This window comes from Gavia stellata, chromosome 22 (genome assembly GCF_030936135.1).
Source record: "Gavia stellata isolate bGavSte3 chromosome 22, bGavSte3.hap2, whole genome shotgun sequence".
Lineage (NCBI taxonomy): Eukaryota > Metazoa > Chordata > Aves > Gaviiformes > Gaviidae > Gavia > Gavia stellata.
Genome location: NC_082615.1, coordinates 3,504,732 through 3,526,474, shown reverse-complemented (window position 1 = coordinate 3,526,474; position 21,743 = coordinate 3,504,732). Strand labels below are relative to the sequence as shown.

Below are 21,743 nucleotides of genomic sequence, written 5' to 3'. Positions count from 1 at the left end.
GACTTCTAAACACTGGCTAACAAGAAGAATGTGTCTTTAGTGGAAGCTTTTAAAAAAAAAAAAAAGAATAAATTGCACTGTGGCAGCTGCTTTACCTAGCAGGCCATTCTCAGGTTCACTGGGACATGACAGTTTGGGGTTTAGCTGCCCTTCTCGATCTGTAGGTAACATTGTTCAGGCTTGCATCAATCTCGTTTTTAATTAGAGTCGTCTTTGAAATGGAAAATATTAAAGCAGATCTATAGCTAGACTGGGAACTGCAGAGCCAGAGGGTTTTCAGATACTGCCTTTAAAAAAAAAAAAAAAAAGAAAAAAAGCCATTTCTAATCCTTAAAATATTTGCCTTGCTTTATTTTCATATCTTGAAGACAAACAGGTGCTGTGTGCCCTTTATGATTCTCAAATATACAATCTCCAAGCCAGCAATCTCCAAAGCCTTCCCTTGTTTGTACAATTAGGGCGGGATTTTCAGAATCACTCAGTGTTGGTCTGTCTCTGCTCTCATTGAAGTCAAACTGCCATTGACTTCAGTGAGAACAGTGTTAGATCAGTACAGGAGTGCTTTTGAAAATCCTTCTCTTCCCTTTTTTTGTAGTCACGTCTGTGTACAATTGAATAAAAAGACCTTTGTAATATACTTTTATTATTCTTTGTTGGTTTCCTATAAAAGTGATTGAAGGGAAACCAGAAGAAAACCTATAATAATAATCTTGACTTTGATCTTATTTACCATAAATTATATGTTATGTTTTTCTTCCCCTTTTATGTAATTATGTATTACTTTATCACAATGTAAGATAAATCACTGAAAACATGAGGAGTAGAAATAATTAGGTAATACGGAGGGGAAGAACGTTCACTAAGGAAGGAGCTCAGCTCTTCGTGGTCTGGTGGGTTTCCAGTGCTGCTTACAGCAACTTCCCTTTGAGCGCGGGAGAAACTCAGGAGACTTTACGTGAAAGGCTAGGGCTAAAACCTGGTGAATTTGGAGGCCGCGTGGCCAGTTGTGAGGAATGGCTTTCTGGATGTCATCTTCCCAGGAAACCTCAGGCTGTTGTCCAGGTATCCAGACTCTCCGCCTCACTCTCCACCTGATTTTGGTCCACCAGCTCCTCCCTGATTGAGGCACCTTTTTGGTTTCCAACATGTTAACTGCTTGCTCGTTGGCAATACCAGAGAAAACCGAAGAGGAACAAAGCTTACGGTAGCACAGGGGAAATTGGAGAACCCCAGAAGCATCTGATTCGACAAGACCAGTATTTACAGTTTCACCTCTGGCTGTAGACATTCAGTGAAGGGCTGAAGTGGGGAGTCCAGTTGTACTGGTCGTTATTTGCATTGTATTAAAAAGGTTTGCTTGGGTCTGTAGCAAGAGATTTTAGCTGAGAAGAGGCTTCGGCTGCCACCCGCACCCATCGCCGTAGCTCATCTCCATCTCCCCACTGCGGTACAAGACACGGGGGATTTTGGAGACCAACAGCACTTCAGTGCAGGAGGAGGTGACTTCTCTTTGGCAATAACCTCATCTTCTCATTCACTCGTTAGTGCCATAGATGCACCTGAACTGCCCTTCAGAGAGACTTCAGAGAGAAAGAAATACATCCAGAGGGCAATTCTGCTGCCGAAGAGCACGTGGAAGCCTGCTCAGTTGCAGGGATGGTTTTGCGATGGGAAGACCTCAGAGTTGCCTTGAATTAAATTGTCTTCTAATAGCAGGGTTCCGCTCCGTCTTCAGACTCATGGGATTATCGGTTCTGATGTAAATACGTGTTTAGCGTTAGAGTAAAATGTTATGTCAATACATGGAAGACCGGTTGCCTATTTCAGCCGCTGCTGTTTCCACCATGTGGCACAGATTAGAGCTGGCCCTGGACGGGGGCCAGGCTGGTGCTTGCTACGCTCTAAATCCAAAGCGGTATACGAGAGATGTTTACTAGCCTAAGCGTGGGTGATCCTTTTGATAAACTATATGACGTGTTGTTCCTCTTAATGCACTCTATTTACGTTTTCGTGTGAACAGGAATAAAGGTATTGAACTGTCATAATTCAGTCATTAAAATCTCTCCCGCAGGAATGACCACGGATGGCAAACGCAGCATGTGCTCAGGGCTTTCCGCCCGCTCCGCTGGCTTAATTAACTGCAAAGAATCAGGCCACTGTCTTTGAAAACTTCATAGGCGGTGTCGGTGTTTAACTGATGGTACGGAAAGAGCATGAGGCCGTCCTGTAAAGGCACGGGTATCACGGTAGTCCTCCAAGTGCCAGCGTAGCGTAATGCCGTCTGCATCTGCAAGGTGATGTTATGGGAATCTCAGCTTAATCCAAATAAAATTATTAATCTATGTGTCCCCCAGGAAGTCTGAATGATGAGCTAGCCTCTGCATTCACTGCTGTTCCCAGGAGGTAGCTTGAAGAAATAAAACAATTTTTAACGTTACACTTAAAAACCAAGTGGAAAGCAGCAAGAAGAAGCTGAAGGAAAAAACCCCATGAGTCTAAATAGCTGTAAGCAGCAACGTGACAGCTAATCTAAGAATTGTTAGATGTTTAAGATATAATTACTGTATATTAACTTGATGAGATCTACACAAAGAGTCTGATGAGCCTGCCAGAGAAATAAACCACAAAGTACTAGCTGGCCTGATTTATTTTTTTCCATCATCATTTTTTTAAATGTTCATGCATACAGATTAAAATTTAGGTTAGGGTCTTGAAAGCCGTTGCCAAGTTTTGTCACTCAGGGATTTTTAGATGCTGTAGATTTAACCCTCTGTCTGTCCTTTTGATGGCCAGCTTCCCAAATACCTAGGGCAGATAATATTCTGCCTCTTCCAGCTGAACCGATGCATTCAGACTTCCTGAGGAAAAAGCCTCTTGAGTGCTTCTAAAATATTTATTTATTCAGGATTCATCTTACTGAATTTACTGTTTGCTAAAACAGGCTGTACTGTGCTGGCCTGGCATGAGATAATATGTTTGAGTTCACTCTTTCATTCCTATGGAATGATATTTGAGATGCACATTTTTTTCATTTTTTTTCTAGAATATGAGGGGAAAATAATTTCAAGTGGAGAGAGAATTTTTCTGAACATCTGGGAGCAAAATGGGAAAACTTTGATAAATGGCATCTTGCTGACATGTAATAGCAACTAGCTCAGTGAAAAAATCTGGGGCATTGCAAATAAAAGGATTTTTCTTAACTGTGGTTCAATCGGATATGTAGTTTCGTGCGTACAGTTGACAGTAACGGATTATTCAGATTGTCAGATTTAAAAAAGCGAAAAAATTCAGACTTAAGTCATGCAGTAATCTTAATTTCAGGAGCAGCCGTGTCTGTATACAACCGAGACTGACATTTTTTGACTACTTAACTCAGCAGAGAAGTTTCTTGGTCAAAATTTAATTTCTATTTGGGGGTTAACTACAATATTAAATATATGGAAATATTTCATACACTGATCATGGTATTGTCGGGTTTTACTGATAACTCAAGTTTAAATTCCTTCAAAAGTGTTGAGTGTCCAACTGTTCTTCATTTCAGTCGTTTTATCTTTGAGACACACTGAGTTTAAAACCTGTGCGTTATTTTGGTTTCATCTGTCGCACACAGAATACCTTTATCTGTAAGCTTCAATACTCTCACGTGAGCTAGAATCTCCTCACGTGCACAAGTTTAAACTAGAATTAAGCTCACAGCAGTCAGAGTTTGCAAATAGAAATAAAGGGGAAATTGTGTTTTTAAAAACAAAGCAAAACTGAGCGTAGCTCACAATATTTTTGGGAGAAAATACTGTAGCTGTATAGATTTTTTCCCTTGTATTGCTCTACCAGTCCGATGTCAAATGACATTTTTTCTTCATTTAACATAATTGTCTCTGAAATGTAACAGTGCAACAAACCATTAGCAAAATGCTGAGCTGTCAGAAGCAATCACTGCTTTCGGATCCGAACGGGCTGTTTTCCCTTCTCCGAAGGTACTCGTTGCGCTTTCCTATAGAGGTTCTTTGTGAAGCATCCCGCACTCGGAGGGCACCGTTGTAGCCGTGCAGATCCCGCCCATCTCTCTGAAGTGAGCTGTGGGGCTCCGTGCGTTGGGGCTTGTACCTGCCCCACAGGCTCCCCTCTGCTTTTCTTCTGAACCAGGGTCTCCACCAGCTTCGGTTGTAGCTGGGAGCGACGGTTGCCGCTGCAGATCAGGCGTAACAAACAGAGGATGAGAAATAACCGATTCGCTGCCTGTACTCGGCACTGGTGGGGCCGCACCTCAAATACTGTGTTCAGTTTTGGGCCCCTCACTCCAAGAAGGACATTGAGGTGCTGGAGCGTGTCCAGAGAACGGCGACGGAGCTGGTGAGGGGTCTGGAGCACAAGTCTTATGAGGAGCGGCTGAGGGAGCTGGTGTTGTTCAGTCTGGAGAAGAGGAGGCTGAGGGGAGAACTCATCACTCTCTACAACTACCTGAAAGGGGGTTGTGGTGAGGTGGGTGTTGGTCTCTTCTCCCAAGTGACGAGTGACAGGACAAGAGGAAATGGCCTCAAGTTGCACCAAGGGAGGTTCAGGCTGGATATTAGGAAAAATTTCTTTACTGAGAGAGTGGTGAAGCACTGGACCAGGCTGCCCAGGGAGGTGGTGGAGTCACCATCACTGGAGGTGTTCAAGGAACGTGTGGACGTGGCACTGTGGGACATGGTTTAGTGGGCATGGTGGGGTTGGGTTGATGGTTGGACTTGATGATCTTACAGGTCTTTTCCAACCTTAGTGATTTTGTGATATAAGCATGCTTCTTGCTCAGACTGAAGTAAGTACAGGTTTTCCTGGTTTTTTTCACTGAGCTTAAAATTGGGGTAGGCAGCTAATTTCATGTTTGTTTTCTCTGCAAAATAGGAAGGATGCTACATGATTTTTAGTTGCTTGGAAATATTTCGGTTGCCTACCTAACTTGAAAACACTTAGGTAACCTTGAAAAATAATTTTAAGGAAGTCACACTTGGGACATGGTTTAGTGGGCATGGTGGTGTTGGGTTGATGGTTGGACTTGATGATCTTGCAGGTCTTTTCCAATCTTAGTGATTCTGTGATAAATAAATGAGTTGCCTAGTACTGTACCAGAATGCTTTGACAAAGTGAAAGACCTATAAACCCTTTTTCTTCCCGAAGTCCCTTCCTCTTTCGTGTGAGTAACTCTTGGCCGAGTGGCCTGAGTTTCCTTCAGGAATAGCGATATTAAAATCGGAAGGCTTTGAGAGTCGGTAGGCACTGGGAGTGGGTCGGGTGCTCTGGACGGAGGCTTAACGACAGCAAACCGTCTACAGGCTGTGCAGCCCCAGCCAGCTCCACCGCACAGATGGAGGCAAGAAATTTTAGTGAATTGGATGTGAAGTAGTAATTAAGAGCTGCGTTGGTGATTACAATTCCCAGGCTTTTATACTTCTTAACTCTTGAGCACTTAATCTGCAGCCTTTAACACAAACCGACAAATGCAGGATTCCTCCCCTGCAGAACCGTGGTAGTTTTTGGATCCATCATGGACAAACTGAGAACTTTAATATGCAGCCCAGGCTTCCGCCGAGTTAACAACAGTCATTATCCGTTAATTTGTCTTGGCCAGCCACTCGAGAGGGACGAGGCAGACGCTTTTCCGGGGGGGTTCACAGCTGCTGGCTGGCAGGGGGGAGTGCAGGTTTGGGGTCCCCCAGCCACAGCCCCCCTTGCCGACGCTGCTGCTTCCCCGAGCTTCTCCCCTCTCTTCCCTGCCACCCGTCTGAGTCTCGTTCTTTCCCAGGTTTGGGCAGTTTCACAAGCATGGCAGAACACGAAGATGATGCCCTCTGCCAAATTCCTTGGCTTTAGAACATACTGTCAGCAAGTTTTATTTAAGCAGGGTAACTTCAGCATGTGGGCTTGAGCACGGGCACGCACTCGCTCTCACTCGTATGCATGCAGGTTTTTCTCATAACCTCTTTCCTGGGAATGGTTAAAACTGTTGGGAAGATGATTTGACCTGTGGTTAAAGATGTCACCGCGAGTGGAGAATATCGTGGGCCATGTTAGGCAGGATGATCCATGGGTATCCCATCCCTGCCGCCCTTGCGATACATAGGAGCGACAGCAGAGGTTCACAAATAGTTATATAGTCATTACTTCAAAGTAATAAGATGGGGAAGGTGGTTCCTGTAATCTCTGTGTGCTTGTAAACGAAGCGTCTTTCCCCTGATGTGCACCTGCAGGGCTCTGGTGGGGTCCCTGCTGCTCCCGATGTCCCTGGCCGCTGGCATCCCCTGGGAATGCAGCCCAGCTCAGTAGCAAGGCCAGTAATGTGGCACTGTCGAAATGAAGATGTTTGTTAATTTTATCTGTCTTTTGTTGTGTAAAAGGTTGCATCAGCTTGCTGGAATAACATAGATTTTATCATACAGGCATTTATCACATAGTCACCTTAAATCTGTCTGCAGTTTGACTATGCTGAGCTCGCTGTCAGTCTGATTGTTTGAAATTATGATTTGTTATGGTACTTTTCCTACATATTCACCATAACTGGGATCCTACCCCAAAACCTCAGACATAACGTCAGTAGAAAATATTCTTTCTATAAATACATACTATGCTTTTTAGAAATAAATATATGCTTGTTATTTTTGTTATTATTTTGCACACGTAAAACTAAATGGCTTTACAATTTGCTATATGGCAAAGTGCATTCAGCTTTTCCAGTAACATTCTTTATAAAACGCACCATACAAAAGCCTGCAGGAATTGCTCGCGTGAAGATAGAGCCGCCTGAATTTTCCCATAGGCGGTGTTTAAAGTCAAATTGGGTTGTGACATTAAATAACACCATATGGTGTGCTCGTTCCCTGCTGCTGGAACTAGATGCTCAGTGCAGTTTCGGTAGCGTTTTACAAGAGTTGATTGATTTTGGGGTGGGTTATAGGTTCTCAGAAGTTAGATGATCTTGAAAAAAAGTTTAGTGTTTGTCTTTTAAATACCAGAAGCACAACATTTGCAAGGGCTGTTTGTATTATGTAAAACTGGGGGCAGGGCTGTATGTATGTGTATATGTAATTGAGTATGGAGAAAAGCTGTGTCAAACCTGTCGAGAACAGAATTCGGACTCAAACTCTACTTCAAATGATTAACTTTTGGGGACTTGCGCAAACTGTTTTTGTCCTCCAGGTGAGTTTCTTTCTAAGGGGATGCCAAAAGCATTAATGCAGACTATCAAAGCTTCGTAAAAGACGTTTGCTATTTTCGTTGTATTTCTGAACCTTCAAAAATAGAGATTAAAGCACCTGCAGATGCAGACAGTACATTCCACGCATGGCATGCTTTCCGGCATCCTTTCATTTTGATTCTTCCTTTTTTTTCTTTTTTTTTTTTTTATTACAGTACTTTGAGGTTCCGTTTGACTCAAATATGAACAGGACAAAAAACAGACCACTGGTGCGAGGACAGATCAGGTAAGGCAATGCACACCTGCTCCGGCTAATGAGAATGAGTCTTCACCTTGCTTTTATCTATCGCCAAGCTTCTCTCTCTCTTCAGATGACAAAAAATAGCGATTTCAGACAAAAGACTTACGAAAGAAATGCACCTCTCTCTTCTTCAATATTTCTTCATGTTTATAACTTTCATGTGAGGAGTTTGGGTAATCAGCTGTCCTCTAAAATGCTGAATTTCTCAAGCCGGCAGAATTTCCACTCATGTCATGTATTTCTTCACGTGTGACGACTACATGCACAGCGTGGTAGGATGCAGTTATGTTCCACTGAACTTTTGCGTTAGTTCGTAACAACAAATCTTCAAAATTTCACATCTAAGAACAAAGACAAAAGTCTATATTGTTTGTAGTAGTCGCATTTATCTGTTAGATCACGAACATTCATTTGAATCTCCCGGCTGAGGTATCTGCAACTCATTTTTCTTAGTGGTTTTTGTAAGGCACCATGTTGTCTTTGCCTTTTCTGCGTGTTTAGCATAAAGCTGGGGTGAAGACTCACAATGGTGGCATCTTACGGAAATAAACCAAAATTTTGTCGTCATTTAGTTTATCATCATCCATAAGTAAATCCCTCATCCCCCCCAAAAAAGCCCTGTATTAGCATAGGGGTTCCCTTAAAAAAAAAAAAAAAAAAAAAATCCTTCATTCAGTCTGTTTTCTGGATTATATATCAGTTCAGTTTCTCAAAGGCTGTTTTCCAGCTAAAAAAGCAAAGCGAAAAAGAACATCAACAAAAAAACCTCTAACTTATTTGCAAACTAAAACTGAAGGCCCAATTCATAAATGATTCAACAAACAATTTTAGTATTGCATTTCCACGATTTGTGCCAAGGATTATTTATAACAAAATTATGTTTTCCCTTAGGCTTCTGCGAACAGTTGGTCCTATTTATTTCTGTGTTTTATCCCTCACCTTTGGAGGACTGAAAAAAATGTGATGGATGAAATTACAAGAAAATTGAGACAAAATAGTAAAGTCAACCTCGGGGGTAAATTCACTCTCATTGTAAATAGTTAGAGCGCTTCAATAAACTTGTTCCGATTTGTTCTCGAAGATGGTGCTAATTACAGATTCCTGAGTTGAGTTAATTTTATTTAAAAACATTTTAGAGACCACTGCAGTGCGGGCATCTGTCGTACATACAGTCAGTCAGCCAAAATCGTGCAGTTCAGGGGAGCTGCGCTTCTGCTCCACGTGCACGTGGTCCCTTAGCCCTGGAAGAAGGAACACTTGCTAGCAAGAAAGATGATGGGGGCATTTTTTTAATTATTTTTTTTATCATAGTCTGCTCGCATGACTTGAAGTGTTTCTGGAGTCACAAATATATCTAGGAAACTTTCTGTCAACTTTTGATTCAGAGAAAGCCATTTGTTTTAAAAGTTTCCAGTGTCCTTAAACGAACTTCACTGTCTTCTGAATGCACCACAGATTGGCAAAACTGTATTTAACGGATTTTCTTACTCCCCCCCTTCATATTTGCTTTCACCACAAAATAGTAATGTTGGGGACTTCGTGTAATCACTCCGCAATCTATCTACCTGACTGTCAACAGCTAATTTAAAGTTCCTTAAAGTGTCACGTACCTTGAATAACGCCGGTCTCGTTCCCTGTAGACCGTTGAACATGCAGACCTTGACTGGGGTTATTTCTTCTGCGGTGTGCCAGAGGAGAATAATCCAGTGCAAGTGATCTAACCTTGTTATAGTTTGCCACATATTCCCTGGTGTTCCTTGAACTCTTTCTTTCCTGGCTGATTAAATAAACCCCTTAAATGGTTATGCTAAAACTAGTCAAAAACAGACAAGGCAGAGATGGATAAATTGTATGTAAGAGGCTGGTGTCTTGGGTCTGGGAAGGAATCCAGAGAGCTTGGGGTATGTACAGAGTTCTTGCCCAAAATTTGTCTGACATTTGAATTTTGACATTTTCTTCTCTTTAGCTGCTTTGTATCATGAAATGTTTGCTGCTTTTTTAATTCTGCTGTGTTAAAACATCTGTCATACCCAGTGCAAACGAGGCATCATTTTATGCTCCGTCTTCATTTGCGCTGTTTGTAACTATATTGTGATTTCCCTTCTTTTTTTCTTTCCTTTTTATTTATTTCTCATAGGCCTTCTTACAGAACTGGTCAGTAGGGGTAGCAGGGTCATACCAGTTTTTGTACGGTCCAGTCCTGAGCTTGAGATCCCTTTTGAAGAGCGAGCAGGTTGTTAACTCTCCATCGTGTTGGCTCCTTGGAAAGGCTTTCAAAGGTGGCTTTGATGTGAACTTCTGCTCACTGAGAAACTGCATTGAGACCAGGGACATTTTTTATAGAGGTTGTGGCATCATGAAGACAATTGTTAGATGCTTTGAGCTTGGGCCAGAATCAAGCTGGTAACCCCCGGTGAGAGGTCCTTGGTGCTACTGAGTCATCCAGTCCCTGGATGAGCCGGCATCTCTATTTTTAGATAAGCTAATTCATGGAGCTGGCTCATTAGCAAATGTCACGCTGTTGTAGAGAAATTACTCCTCTGTGTTTCACTTTGTGGCCTCCATTTGCAGCTTCAGCCCCAAGTTTACAGAATCACAGAATCATTAAGATTGGAAAAAACCTGTAAGATCATCAAGTCCAACCATCAACCCAACCCCACCATGCCCACTAAACCATGTCCTGCAGTGCCTCGTCCACACGTTCCTTGAACACCTCCAGTGATGGTGACTCCACCACCTCCCTGGGCAGCCTGGTCCAGTGCTTCACCACTCTTTCCGTAAAGAAATTTTTCCTAATATCCAGCCTGATATCCCCTGGTGCAACTTGAGGCCATTTCCTCTTGTCCTATCACTTGTCACTTGGGAGAAGAGACCAACACCCACAATTTAGGTTTAAGATCAGCTGTCAGTTCTTACTGACTTTGCTTCCAACATTTCTCCCCGTCCTTTCTGCCTGAAGCCTTCACTTTGAGAAAACAACACAAACCCCGCTATGTTGGCAACACTTTTGTGTGTTCAGTTCCCTGCATACACATTCATGTCGTTCCCAAGTCCCCGCATCTGAGCCTTTTCTACAAGTTGCCAGGACTTGCAGTTTCCTTTGATATCAGCGAGGAACCTCAGTAGCTTTCAGAGAAATGCTCCATGGCCAGGGCTGCACTGTGGAGTGTGAACGTCCTCATGGCCTCTGAGGTCTGGCTGGGGACAGAGTGGCATTATCGTACCGGTGACAAGCAGTGTTTAAGTCAGGCAGCTTTAGCCTGACCATCGCTCCAGGCAGCACCCTGTGAGCCAGAAGCCAGTTCTGTGAAGATATCTGGAAGGATGGGATTTGGAAGAGCAAATCCTTTGTGAAGTCCTCTCCACGTTGCATCAACTTGATGGCTGAAATAGTTATTTAGAGGCTCAGTGTGCCCCTGCTGTATTTATTTTATATCATTTGGGCTGCACCAAACTGTACAGGCAATGACACAGAAGGATTCTGCAGAGCTGGGCTCTGCTGTACATAGGACAAGAGCACGGTATACCTTATTTGCCAGCCCCAAACCTGCTGCTGATGCCCCCAGGGCATCTTCTGACACTGTTGCTAGATTTGTGACAAACAGCACCTGATAGTTCATTGACTGCTTGCTTTACAATGTCCTATTTAATTTGTAAGGCTCAGAAAAAAATGTTCCCTTTGAGCAATGAGACGTAACCATCCTTATTCTCTATTCAGAGAGTAATCAGAGACATCCTGTTGCAAAAATAACAAGAGTAGACCCAAACACAGCATGCCACTAAACGCCATCCATCATTCCAGCCTGCCCACATGTCCTCCTCCCTCCTCTGACCCCTCAAGTCTTGTTTGGAAATACAAACAGCTTGAGATGTTCTTTGTACTTCGGCTGCAGTGTTAAACTCAATGAGCATATTTGCGTTTTGCATTATAACAACAGCTGATATTATTTGTCCTGCTTTGAATTGTTTTTATGTCATTGACGAGGAGAAATTTCATGTGCTCACACAACCTTAGATTCGACTGAAATGGCAGCAGCTTTTCCTGGTTTCCTGTTGGGTATGATTTATTCCCTTGCTTTTTAAGGTAATGGATTTAATTTTCCTGCAGATTAATTTAAATAAATCTCTAGTATTAGCTGCAGTAGCTGAGTGAGCTTAGCCTCGAGGATGACAAGTGTCCTGCTCCATTATATTGTACAAAGTGACGGTTTTGATTGCCCTTCTACACAAAACTGCACACACTCTTGTTAAAATGCGGCTGTTTTTATGAACTTACAGTACTGCAGGATCTGCTGTGCTAAGCGCTCATAAAAAACTTAATAGTTGTACAGGAATACTTTTTCATCTTAAAAAAAATAAGTCATCAAACAGCATGTTCTAAATAACTAATTCATGACCGTGTAGACACCTTTTAGTTCTGCTCCCGCAGTATTTTGCAACTTGCAACTGTTTTCTGTACCAAGTCCTTTGGCTTTGCTCTTAGCAGGGGCTGCAGTGTCCGCCTGGGAGCGGGGCTGGGATTTCTCCCTCGCTTTACCTCCAGGTTTCGGGTCACCGGGGCCGTGAAGCATTGCGCCCGCAGCAGCAGAGGATGGTTCAGGCTGGAAGGGACCTCGGGAGAGCTCTACTCCAATCTCCTGCTCACAGCAGGGTCAGCTCGGAGGGCAGACCAGGTTGCTCCAGGCTTTATCCAGTCTTGTCTTAAAAGCCCTCAATATGGGAAAAATATGCTGTGGAATTTAATTGCATTCTCCTTACGCAGAGTATTTGCGCTCTCGAGCTTGCTTTTCCTTGCGCATTTAAGAAGTGTAAGTCTACTAACTTGGCAGAAGAAGGCACAGCACAGATAAAGCCTTGGATGCTTCCAAAGAAATAAATCCTTGTGTTGTTTGGTAAATATTTTTTCCTAGAAACCCATTAACCTCCTCACTTAGCAATGCACAAGGAGCTGTGTTCTGTATATGAGCTTCCCACTTCTTATGGCCATGGTTGATGGGTTCAGCCATTAATGGAGACAGTAACGCTTTTCCTACTGCTTGACATTTCTGAGTGGAGCGTTGGCTTTGGTCGGTTTAAACTATAAGCCAAACTCTTGAAGAATCAACCCAAAAAGAGCTCCTAAGCTAGCAATATTCCTCACTGATGGCTTGTATTTATGAATTGTAGTTATAACTGCAAATGTATAAGTTGGACATTCATAAACTGATAGAAAATTGCAACATGTCAGACTTCCCCTATTTATTAAAAAACACATTGCCACTCAAGACTAGTTCTACGTAAAGCTGAGTTTTCCGCTCAGTTGCCTGTAGTAGACCTGCTACTAGAAAGTGTAACAAAACCAGTCCATGCTGAAAAAATGCGTGTGCATTTAAAAAAAAAAAAATCCTCCAGTAATCACTGTTGATAACGCTGTGTAATTAGCTTGATTCTTTGCTTGCTAACATGAATGTAAATCAGGAACGTTTCTACTGATGTTAATGGAGCTACACTGATGTAAGTGAGAGGAAATCCATGTCCTCAGCTTATGCTGAAACCTGCATTAAGCGTTTCGCCAGCCCTGTTTTAAGCCAGCAGTTTAAAACCTCCCCAAGGGTTTCAGTACAACTTTGGTTCCCATTTAAAGATCAGCCTCTACTTAGCTGACTGGTCTGCTCCCTTGGGTGGTCATTTCAGACAGGTTTCATTCTACTTAAGTTAAAACAAATAAAACAAAACCTCCATAAATCTACAGTTCTTCAAGAATAATCATTTTCAAGAGATCAGATGCTCATTCCCTGCAGGGAAACATTCCAATATTTTGTTTAGAAAATACCTCATTTTAAAGGGACTGCCCTGAGATCTTTTTGAATGATAAAAATGTTTCTTTTTTCGGTGGGAGGCTTTCCTCTTGTTTAAACAGGGCACAATTCAAAGCAGACACCACCACGGCAGCCTTTTCAAGCATTTTTTTATCCTGCTTGTATTCAGGCTTTATGATTTGAAAACAAGTAAATGCATTCCTTCCCCACCACCACCCTCCTGGCTTCCTTTTTTTTTCCCACCCTGTGTTTTCCAGAAGCTGTCATCGACTGTATTTGGTAAACAAGAAATTAAAAAGGCAGCTTTATATTTTTGACATGTACAATTGCTTGTAAAAATGTAGCCCTTGCCTTTTGAACAGCGGGATATTTTTTATTTTTTTCCTGGCATGGCCACGTCATAGAGAGGTGGGGGGGAAGAAACCTTGAGGCTAAAACATAGTTTAATGAGAATAAAACCCACATCAAAGGAGGGACTAATGGAATGATATAATGCTTACTGTGTCACTTTCCCAAAGGGGATATGGATGACAGTACTTATATTTCAATTATCTATTCACTGCCTGCATAGGATGTTGATTAAATGGTTCTAAGGTATTAGAGCCCTTTTGTAGAATTCACAGGAAAATGGTGATACTGCACATTATCCTCAGATCAAAATGTGTATTAGCAGGAAATTATATAGCTCTAACTACATATATATTTTGTTTCTTAGGGCAATAAAGAGGGTTGTTTTAATAACTCTAACATTACATTCAAATTCGTTTCAGTTGAAACGAAGAAATTGCTAGCTATCCAGCTAGCGCCTTCAGCTCACTCCTCCTGCCCGGACCTAATTCTGCCGCAGCTCAACGGAGACATTCCTTTGCAGGCAGCTCTGTTTGGTAAATATAAATCCTGCGGAAACACTTGACCCCTCACGCCTTGCTGCTTTTCAGTTCAGCCAAGGGACCTTTACCGCCAAGTTATTTATCCGAATCTTTAATTGCACGTGGGACAGTTGATAAATCAGAGTACATTGTACATCGCCCCACGTTGGGAAACATCCCAGATGCTCATGTATAAACCAGGAGTCACGGTGCATTTGGCTAAATAGCTGCTCCATCTGCTTGTGGGGAAGGCTGCGGAGAAGTGATACGGGCTCCTAATGGAGTTGTCTGATCCTCTCATGTCAGCTCCTCGCCAGGGGGTAGAGCCCCGTGAGCTGGAGGGAGCCGAGCTATTGTACACTAATCCTTCCATCTTTGTGTCCGATATGAACAGGCCTCTTGGACGTTAGTTGTAGCCCTTGACTTCTTTTTTTTTAACTGACGAGTGATGAGTCATTTTCTTCAAAGGTGACGTTAAAGTGAGTTTTCCTTCTTACGCTGCACAAACAGGCAAAAATAAAGCTCGAAGCCGAGAATCCTTTCCCCAACTTAACGCACCGTTCTCCTGGTGGCTCTTCTTCCCATGTCTGTCAAACATTTCAGGTTCATGTTTGTAAATTTTGGCTTAGTGCAGTCAAAATCCCCACACTTTGTTCCCTGTATTAGTGTTGAACCTTATCTGGTTTAACCACAACAGCACCATTATTCAACGTGCGCCAAGTGTTGTAGGAAGTGTCACCACTCAACAAGTCCATTACGGAGCTGCCTCTGATTAGAAGCTCTGCTATACCCTGAGATCTGTTTACAGTAAGTTATGTTAGAGGCGCATTTCTTTCGTTGAAGGACAGAGGTTATCATGTCTTATACAAGTTATAACTTACCTGTTACCAACTTCGCAAGTCAGATATAAAAGGGGTTTTTCTTACACTTTAATTAGCTGCGCTAACACAGATGCTTGCTCTTCAGTCTTTATGACTAGAAAAGCTGCATTCCTGAGGTTGAGATATGTGGAGAACCTCTTTGATATGTTTTATTTAATTTTTTTGCTAGGGACATAGAATCATAAGGAGTATTACATTATAAACCATGCTGTAAAGGAGCGTGAGCCACAGCGACTCATATTGCTGCCCGTGTGTGACAAAAATTACGTTGTGTTCATGCACTTTGATGGTATACAAAGGGGTTTTTTGGTTTTTTCCCACTAAACTTTTGTAAGATAGAACTCCAGATGCTAACTGTAGATAAACTACCAAAATAGTAATGCAGAAATCCCAAAATACAACCATCCTCACCCGCTTCACACTCGGGTGAAACATAGCAACTAATTAAGGGCATGCTAGAGTGTGTTAAAATGATATGAGTATCAAATGCATGCTTGCAACGTTGCGGAGGAATCTGCAGATAGGCCGGAAGGATCTGACTTAAATTGCTATTTAACAGACTCGTCTGCTCGATTGCTCTTCCGCTTCATGGTGTCTAGAGCCTGATCCTCCCACCGCTGCAGACCATTGCTTCTTGTCCTGCTGGCTGTGGCTGGAGTGAATAACTTATTTCCTTTGTTTTCGTTGCTCCTGGAAATGTATTTAGAGTCAGTGATCCTGTACTGAGAATGGCTGGACTATCTTTTTTCTCTTTTTTTTGAAGAACAGGTTGATAAATACTCTAGAACTTCAGTTTTCTCCATCTTAATGAGATTGAGAACTGGCCTGAGACTTCCTTACCCACTGCTTTCCAAACGTTGGCTGAGGGCTCAGCAGAAGCATGTGTTAGATTTAATCACTCTCAGTCACAGAAAAATGTTTCTGGAGAGACCATATTATCCATCCTGTTTGTCAGCTGGTCTCCGGTTCTTAAATGAAGAGAGAACTGAGATTTTGAAATAAAATGAATGGATCACTTAACTGCCCTGTTGTAAGGTTAGGTTTGTTAGGTTAAAGAGGAGGATTTAGTTTAAATATTATGGGGGACATTTTTCAAATTTACTGTAGGTTTGTCTTGTAAGCACTTTAAAAAAATATTTACATTTTTGTGACTGCAGGGAAGCTGTGAATATTATTATTCACCCTTTCACTCCTACCTAACAAAGCCATAGAACAAGGAGCGTGCTAACGCTCTGCAGGGTTGCTTGGAATTGTTATGTGCAGGGTTGCTTGGAGTTGTTATGATTAGCATGCTGGTGTGTAGAGCAAATTTAATAAGAGCATAAACATTTTGTAAGTATGGGTCCTTTTAATTTTTAATTTTTTACATCAAGTGAAGTGACGAGGCCCACTTGGAGCTTCTGCTTAATAACAAAGGGCAGCATAAAAAGTTTTATTTCTGTCTGGTATTTGTAAACTGCAAGTCTCCCCAGGGTTTGCTGAGCTATCTCATCCCAAACCTGTGGTTTCTTTGGTCTCGGTCCTCCAGGCAGACTCTTGAACCTGTGAACAATAGAAGACCAGATCCTGGCATCATTTGCGTGGAGTTAGACTGGTAAAAATGAGAGCAGGATATGTTTAGGAGAAAGCTGCATGCTGAGGGTGGGACTCCGGCGTTCTCTTTTTTTGGCTGAGTTGAAATCCCTCTTGTCTCGTCTTGGCGTACACGTCACGTCTTTGTGGAAACTTTCAGCAAAATCGATCGAGCCAATTTTGATTTACGCAAGCATAAAAAAGAGAGATGTGTCCCTTTCAAGATGAAATGATTCTTTTAAATTAGCCGTGTTTGTTTATGATAGTTTTAAGGTCCCTCACTCTGGCAGGGGAGACAGAACATCTGCAGCTCGGATTCTTGAGGAGCGAGGGGAACTAATTGCCTCCAATTTAGTTAAAATACAGTGTCGATTACGCTTTTATACAATAGCGATACACAGCCATGACAGGGCGGCTCGGGCTCCATGCATGGGTTGTTTCTTCATTGGGAGAGAAATGAATTGACACAGACACAGGATATTTTATCCTAGTCTGTATTTATTTACACTAAGTACACTTCTGAACAAGTATATTAGATAGCAAAGCCAGAGCTGGGTTGGTAATTTAGTGCCAAAACTCGAGAGGGCAACTCCATGACGAGACTCAGCCAGCTATATGTGTTTATCCGATGCTGAGCTCCATATATGCCACATTCTCACTGTATGACATTCCTTGGGAGATTTAGACATCACTCATTGAATCCTGCCCCGATTCCCTGCTGATGGTCCAGATGTCATTCAAAACCACATCCAGGTTGGTGCTGGTGGGCCTGGCTGAGCCCTGCGGACAAAGGGAAGGTGTTAGGGGTGATTCCTTTCGCAGAGATTTGCATTTTCAAGAGGTTTATCTGAGGTTTAGGTCTGTAAACTCTTTATCTGGAGACACAATGCTATTGTGTCAAACTCCTGATGTAAGTGTGCTTAAATGCTACCCATTAACCCAGCTCATTAGGCTTTTTGGGAGCAGCCACAAGTTTCATACCTCCTCTTAACACAGAGTTCCTCCTCAGCTCAGATTTTGTGTTACAAGTTGGTTTTAGAACTTTTCCACTATTTTCCACACTCTTTTTTTTTGCATCTGGGGAAAAGCACTGTCCAATCTGAGATTATCAACATCTTTGTCATAGTTACTACCAGGAACCAAATCACAAAAAGCCAGTTACAAAAACATAAGCAGACAGAATTGCAGCAAGTGTGTGCTGGCAATCTTAAAAATTGTGGTAGTGTTATATCCCGTTAAAGGGGATTTGATATAAAATTCAATACTTGTAGTGCATGTAGAGCCTAATCTACCACGGTGACACATTTTTGGGGATGAGATACCAGATGGTACCAGAGTGTAGATACTGCTTCTTAACCTGTGAAGACAAAGTTAAATAATTCATTAAGGGGAAAAAAAAAAAAAAAAAGACTTGACAAAGCTCCCCATTCATTTGCAGCTCCTAAAGGACATCTTGTCACTCTTCAGTGGTAAATGATAGGCAAGCGTGCATTCTGATATTTGAAGTTGATGGGGAAAAATTGAATTCCCAATTAAAAGTGTAATTTAGTTTCACGTTTTAGTTTTAAAATACATCATCCTTCATCCCTTGTCATGAGTCATGAACTTTCTTGCATGACTGAGAGAGAATAAATGAATATCTATTAAAATCTTTCTTTACATTTTTTCCCTTAAAATAGTACCATTTTAGCTCATTGATGGGTATTGTTCAGTTTAATATAATTCTGGTACTTTGCAAGATTAAGCCTCAATCAGCAGGTTCTTGGGCTTTTCATAATGTTCAGTCGCAATGTACCTGTGGAGGATGATATCGAAAGTGAGAGCGCGGGTTGCTTGTGTTTGCCAAAGCTTCTGACGCTGAACCAGATCTACATGAAAGAAACACAGGTGTCTATTCTGCCAATGTTAAAGCTATTTTTTCCTTTTAATTGGGAAGAAGTACCTCTCCTTGAGACTAATCCAATCTGTAATTGAAAGTTGTAGTTGGATACAAAATTATTTTGTCAGTCATGCTTTGAGTCCTTAAAAAAAAGATACACTGCCTCAAAACTATACTAACTAGGGGTCATCATGTAACCACTTTGATTTAAAATCTCAAATCTGAGTGTGGATGTTTTTTTCTGTCAGGTACATCCCCAGCCTATTTGCAGGACTCTTCCGGAGTGTAATGGAATGTCTTTTGCAAAAAAATGAGAATCATTTTAGAAAAGTCATCAGCGATGAAGCTACTGATCCAGGCAATGTTGTTCCAGTTTCAGTTTCCATTACTGTTGTTGTTATTACTATAGAACTTTTACAGCTGACAATGGTCATGAATATGGTTTTTATTACTAAATATATAAATATGCAGCCTGAAAGGATTTGTGTGGAAAGTTGAAATTTAATTTCACTGTTGGTAGATTGCCATCGTTCAGTTGTCTGCCGTGATTACTGATTGGTTCCGAATGCTCTGTGCCTTACTTTGAGCTTAAAAGCTGTACGAGTGGTTTTTTTAACCTCCCATCAGAAATAATTTCAGGGAAGCTACCGTTGCTATTCAGGGCAAAACGTGCCTTTTACAGCCTTCTGGCTCGTTTTTCGCAGTCAGCTGACTCCACGGCACTTGCGCCAGCAGACGACCCCACTGCTGCTTTCAGGCATCTGTCCATCTGGGGAAGCAGAGCTGGAAGTGACGCGAATGCAATCCAGATGTGTGCTTGAAGGAGATGGGCTCGCTTCCCCGTTACCTAAGTCCCGGGAGCAGGAAGGCTTCTATACAGTCATCTGTTGTTGCAGCGCGTAACGTCCTCAGCTCCTTGTGTCTCTTCCAAGTGGGATGGGATTGCCTGGTGTAACTCCTGGGATTGATGGCCTTCTTTCACTTTCTTGGTGGATCTCTAAAAGCTACCAAGGAGGGTTCAGCAGTTCTTGGGTGCTGATCTTTAAAAAAATAAATAAAAATCCCTTGGCTGATGCTCCAGCTGAGGGAGGTGACCAAGACATAGCTCAGTACCATATGACAGTCGTGGTGATCGCAGGCTCAGCTCCTCCCCTGGGACTGCCTTTCGGCAACTCTTAGCATTGCCTGGCCCCAAGAATTGAGAGGATGCCAGGAGATGAGCAAAACTGTAAATCAGCAGCTGGGGAGAATGAGTTTTCTTCATGGGGTTAGGTGCAGTTGTGCTGGGGATCTCCATGGACTTCCTCCCCTCTTGAAATGACCACAGGCTTTTATGTCCATAGAAACAATCAAAGGGACACGACTTAATCATGGTTGGACTTGATGATCTTACAGGTCTTTTCCAATCTTAATGATTCTGTGATTCTGTGACTTGCACTTCAGCTTGGGTAACCTCTGATTGCTGTTGGAAAAATGCAAAAACTTCAGACTGATGCTTTTGTCTGAGTTTGTAAGTGGCTTCTGAAGCCTTAATAACTTATTGCTGACCTGGAAAAAATTAGGAAGAGGAGGGGGCTTTCTCCAGCAGCCTTGTACTGGCAAGTAGTCTGGGGACATTTTTAGTACCTACAGATTCCAGAAATAATAAGCAACTTATGATGCTTACTCCTGAAATCTGATTTTAATTATGGCTTTGGAACAGTGTTCATGCACTGGACTCGTATCTCAGCCCGTGATGGTGAAATGAAATTGCAGAGATGAGAATCACACTTTTATTCTTTGTCTGCCAAATACCTTCTTCCAAGCTCCTGCTATTTCCAGCCCGTCTGTGCGTGAGGCTGGTTCAGGCTGTTGTTCTTATTACAACAAATTGTTTTGACACTATATGCAGATAGAATTTGCACCCAGAGTAACAATACTGAGATTAATCTGAGCCGTCAATCTCACTTTTATTGTCTCGGCACCGTTTACCTGCCACCGTGGAAGATGCTGAAGCCAGGGATAAGTTAGGACCATCTCTGTGGGCATTAGCAGCAAATGAGTGAGGGAGGAAGCATGGTGGTCTTGCTGAAGCTGTGTCTTGAGTGAAACAGAAAACTCACCAGATAGAACCAAAACCAGGGTTTGCCTCACCAAAAAATAGCTAAAATTGCAATTAAAGGGTATAGTCTGTGCAGAGTATTTGCCATTATTAAAATCCCACGCAGAGGAGCACGAGGATGCGTATCCTGGCTTCCTTCGGGTGGGGAAATGACTCTAAATAAGTTCCTTTTCTTCCCACCTTCCTTCTCTGCCCCCCAGCCCATGCCTGGCTGTGGAGGACGTGGTTTAGGGAGGTGCAGCCTGGCTAGAGCTGCCCGGGAGCCAAGCAGCGGTGCTGTGCCCTGCCCCTGCGCGCCTGCCCGCCCTTTGGCGCAGCGATTGCCCTCCGCGCTTTATTCTTCGCCATCCCATTCTTTGCCATTGTTTAGAAATACGGAAAATTCCTAGACCATCACCCTGCATTTGGCAGAAGGAATCCCTGGCCTTGTGGCTCGAGGGACAGTTGTCAATAATAATAAGTTCTCATGCAAAACGATCAACCCGGGTTGTAAATGTTTCAATCCATTAAGGTATTCCGTGCATGCTGCAGCAAAACAAAAAGGCATTGTTGGTATGGGTTTGGTTTTTTTTACTTTGCCCTTTTAAAAGTGGGTGATGTTTCTGTGAAAGGTTTTTTGACAGACAGGGAGAAGACAGAATTTGTTTTATTACCTTTTGTATTAGGCTTTGAATCTAATTTTCAAATATAAGCACTTCTGCTTCATGTGAAAAATATGCAGGCAGTCTTAAATGGACACTTACATTCAGGCATACGCTTTTATGTAAATATGTTTTGCGTGCCCAATTTCCCATTAACACAAGGTCACAAATTAAATTTCTATGTATTTACAGAACATCTGAACATGAATTGCATGCAACTGCTGATCGCATGAATGCGCCTATTGTGGATTCTTAGGGACTTTGTGTCTGTATTTGTGTATGAGTGTCAATATATGCACGGAGACAGGTTGAAGCATTAGATGCTGATACAGGAATTTTCCATATTTCTAAATATTGATAGGTTTTAAGAGGGAATTTTGTCTAGCTTCTCAATGGTTTTTTCTAAACAAAATTTTCTTTAAACTTTCTTGCCTTCTTTTAATACTGTTTTTTAAATTGTAGTTCTAACTGTACTTTGACAGTCGTCTTCACAAGATGTTTTGCCAAAGATAGCATAGAAGAGCATGTGT

At 42.2% G+C, this 21,743-nt stretch overlaps 1 protein-coding gene across 1 annotated transcript in view; it reads left to right on the top strand.

Annotated features, from left to right (window-relative positions):
• Positions 1 to 21,743, top strand: part of LOC104262903 (protoheme IX farnesyltransferase, mitochondrial) — a 108,384-nt gene that overhangs the window by 66,405 nt on the left and 20,236 nt on the right. The window contains exon 5 of the mRNA XM_059828110.1: positions 7,387 to 7,457. Within this exon, the coding sequence (XP_059684093.1) occupies positions 7,387 to 7,457 (71 nt within the window). The remainder of the gene's footprint in view (positions 1 to 7,386; positions 7,458 to 21,743) is intronic.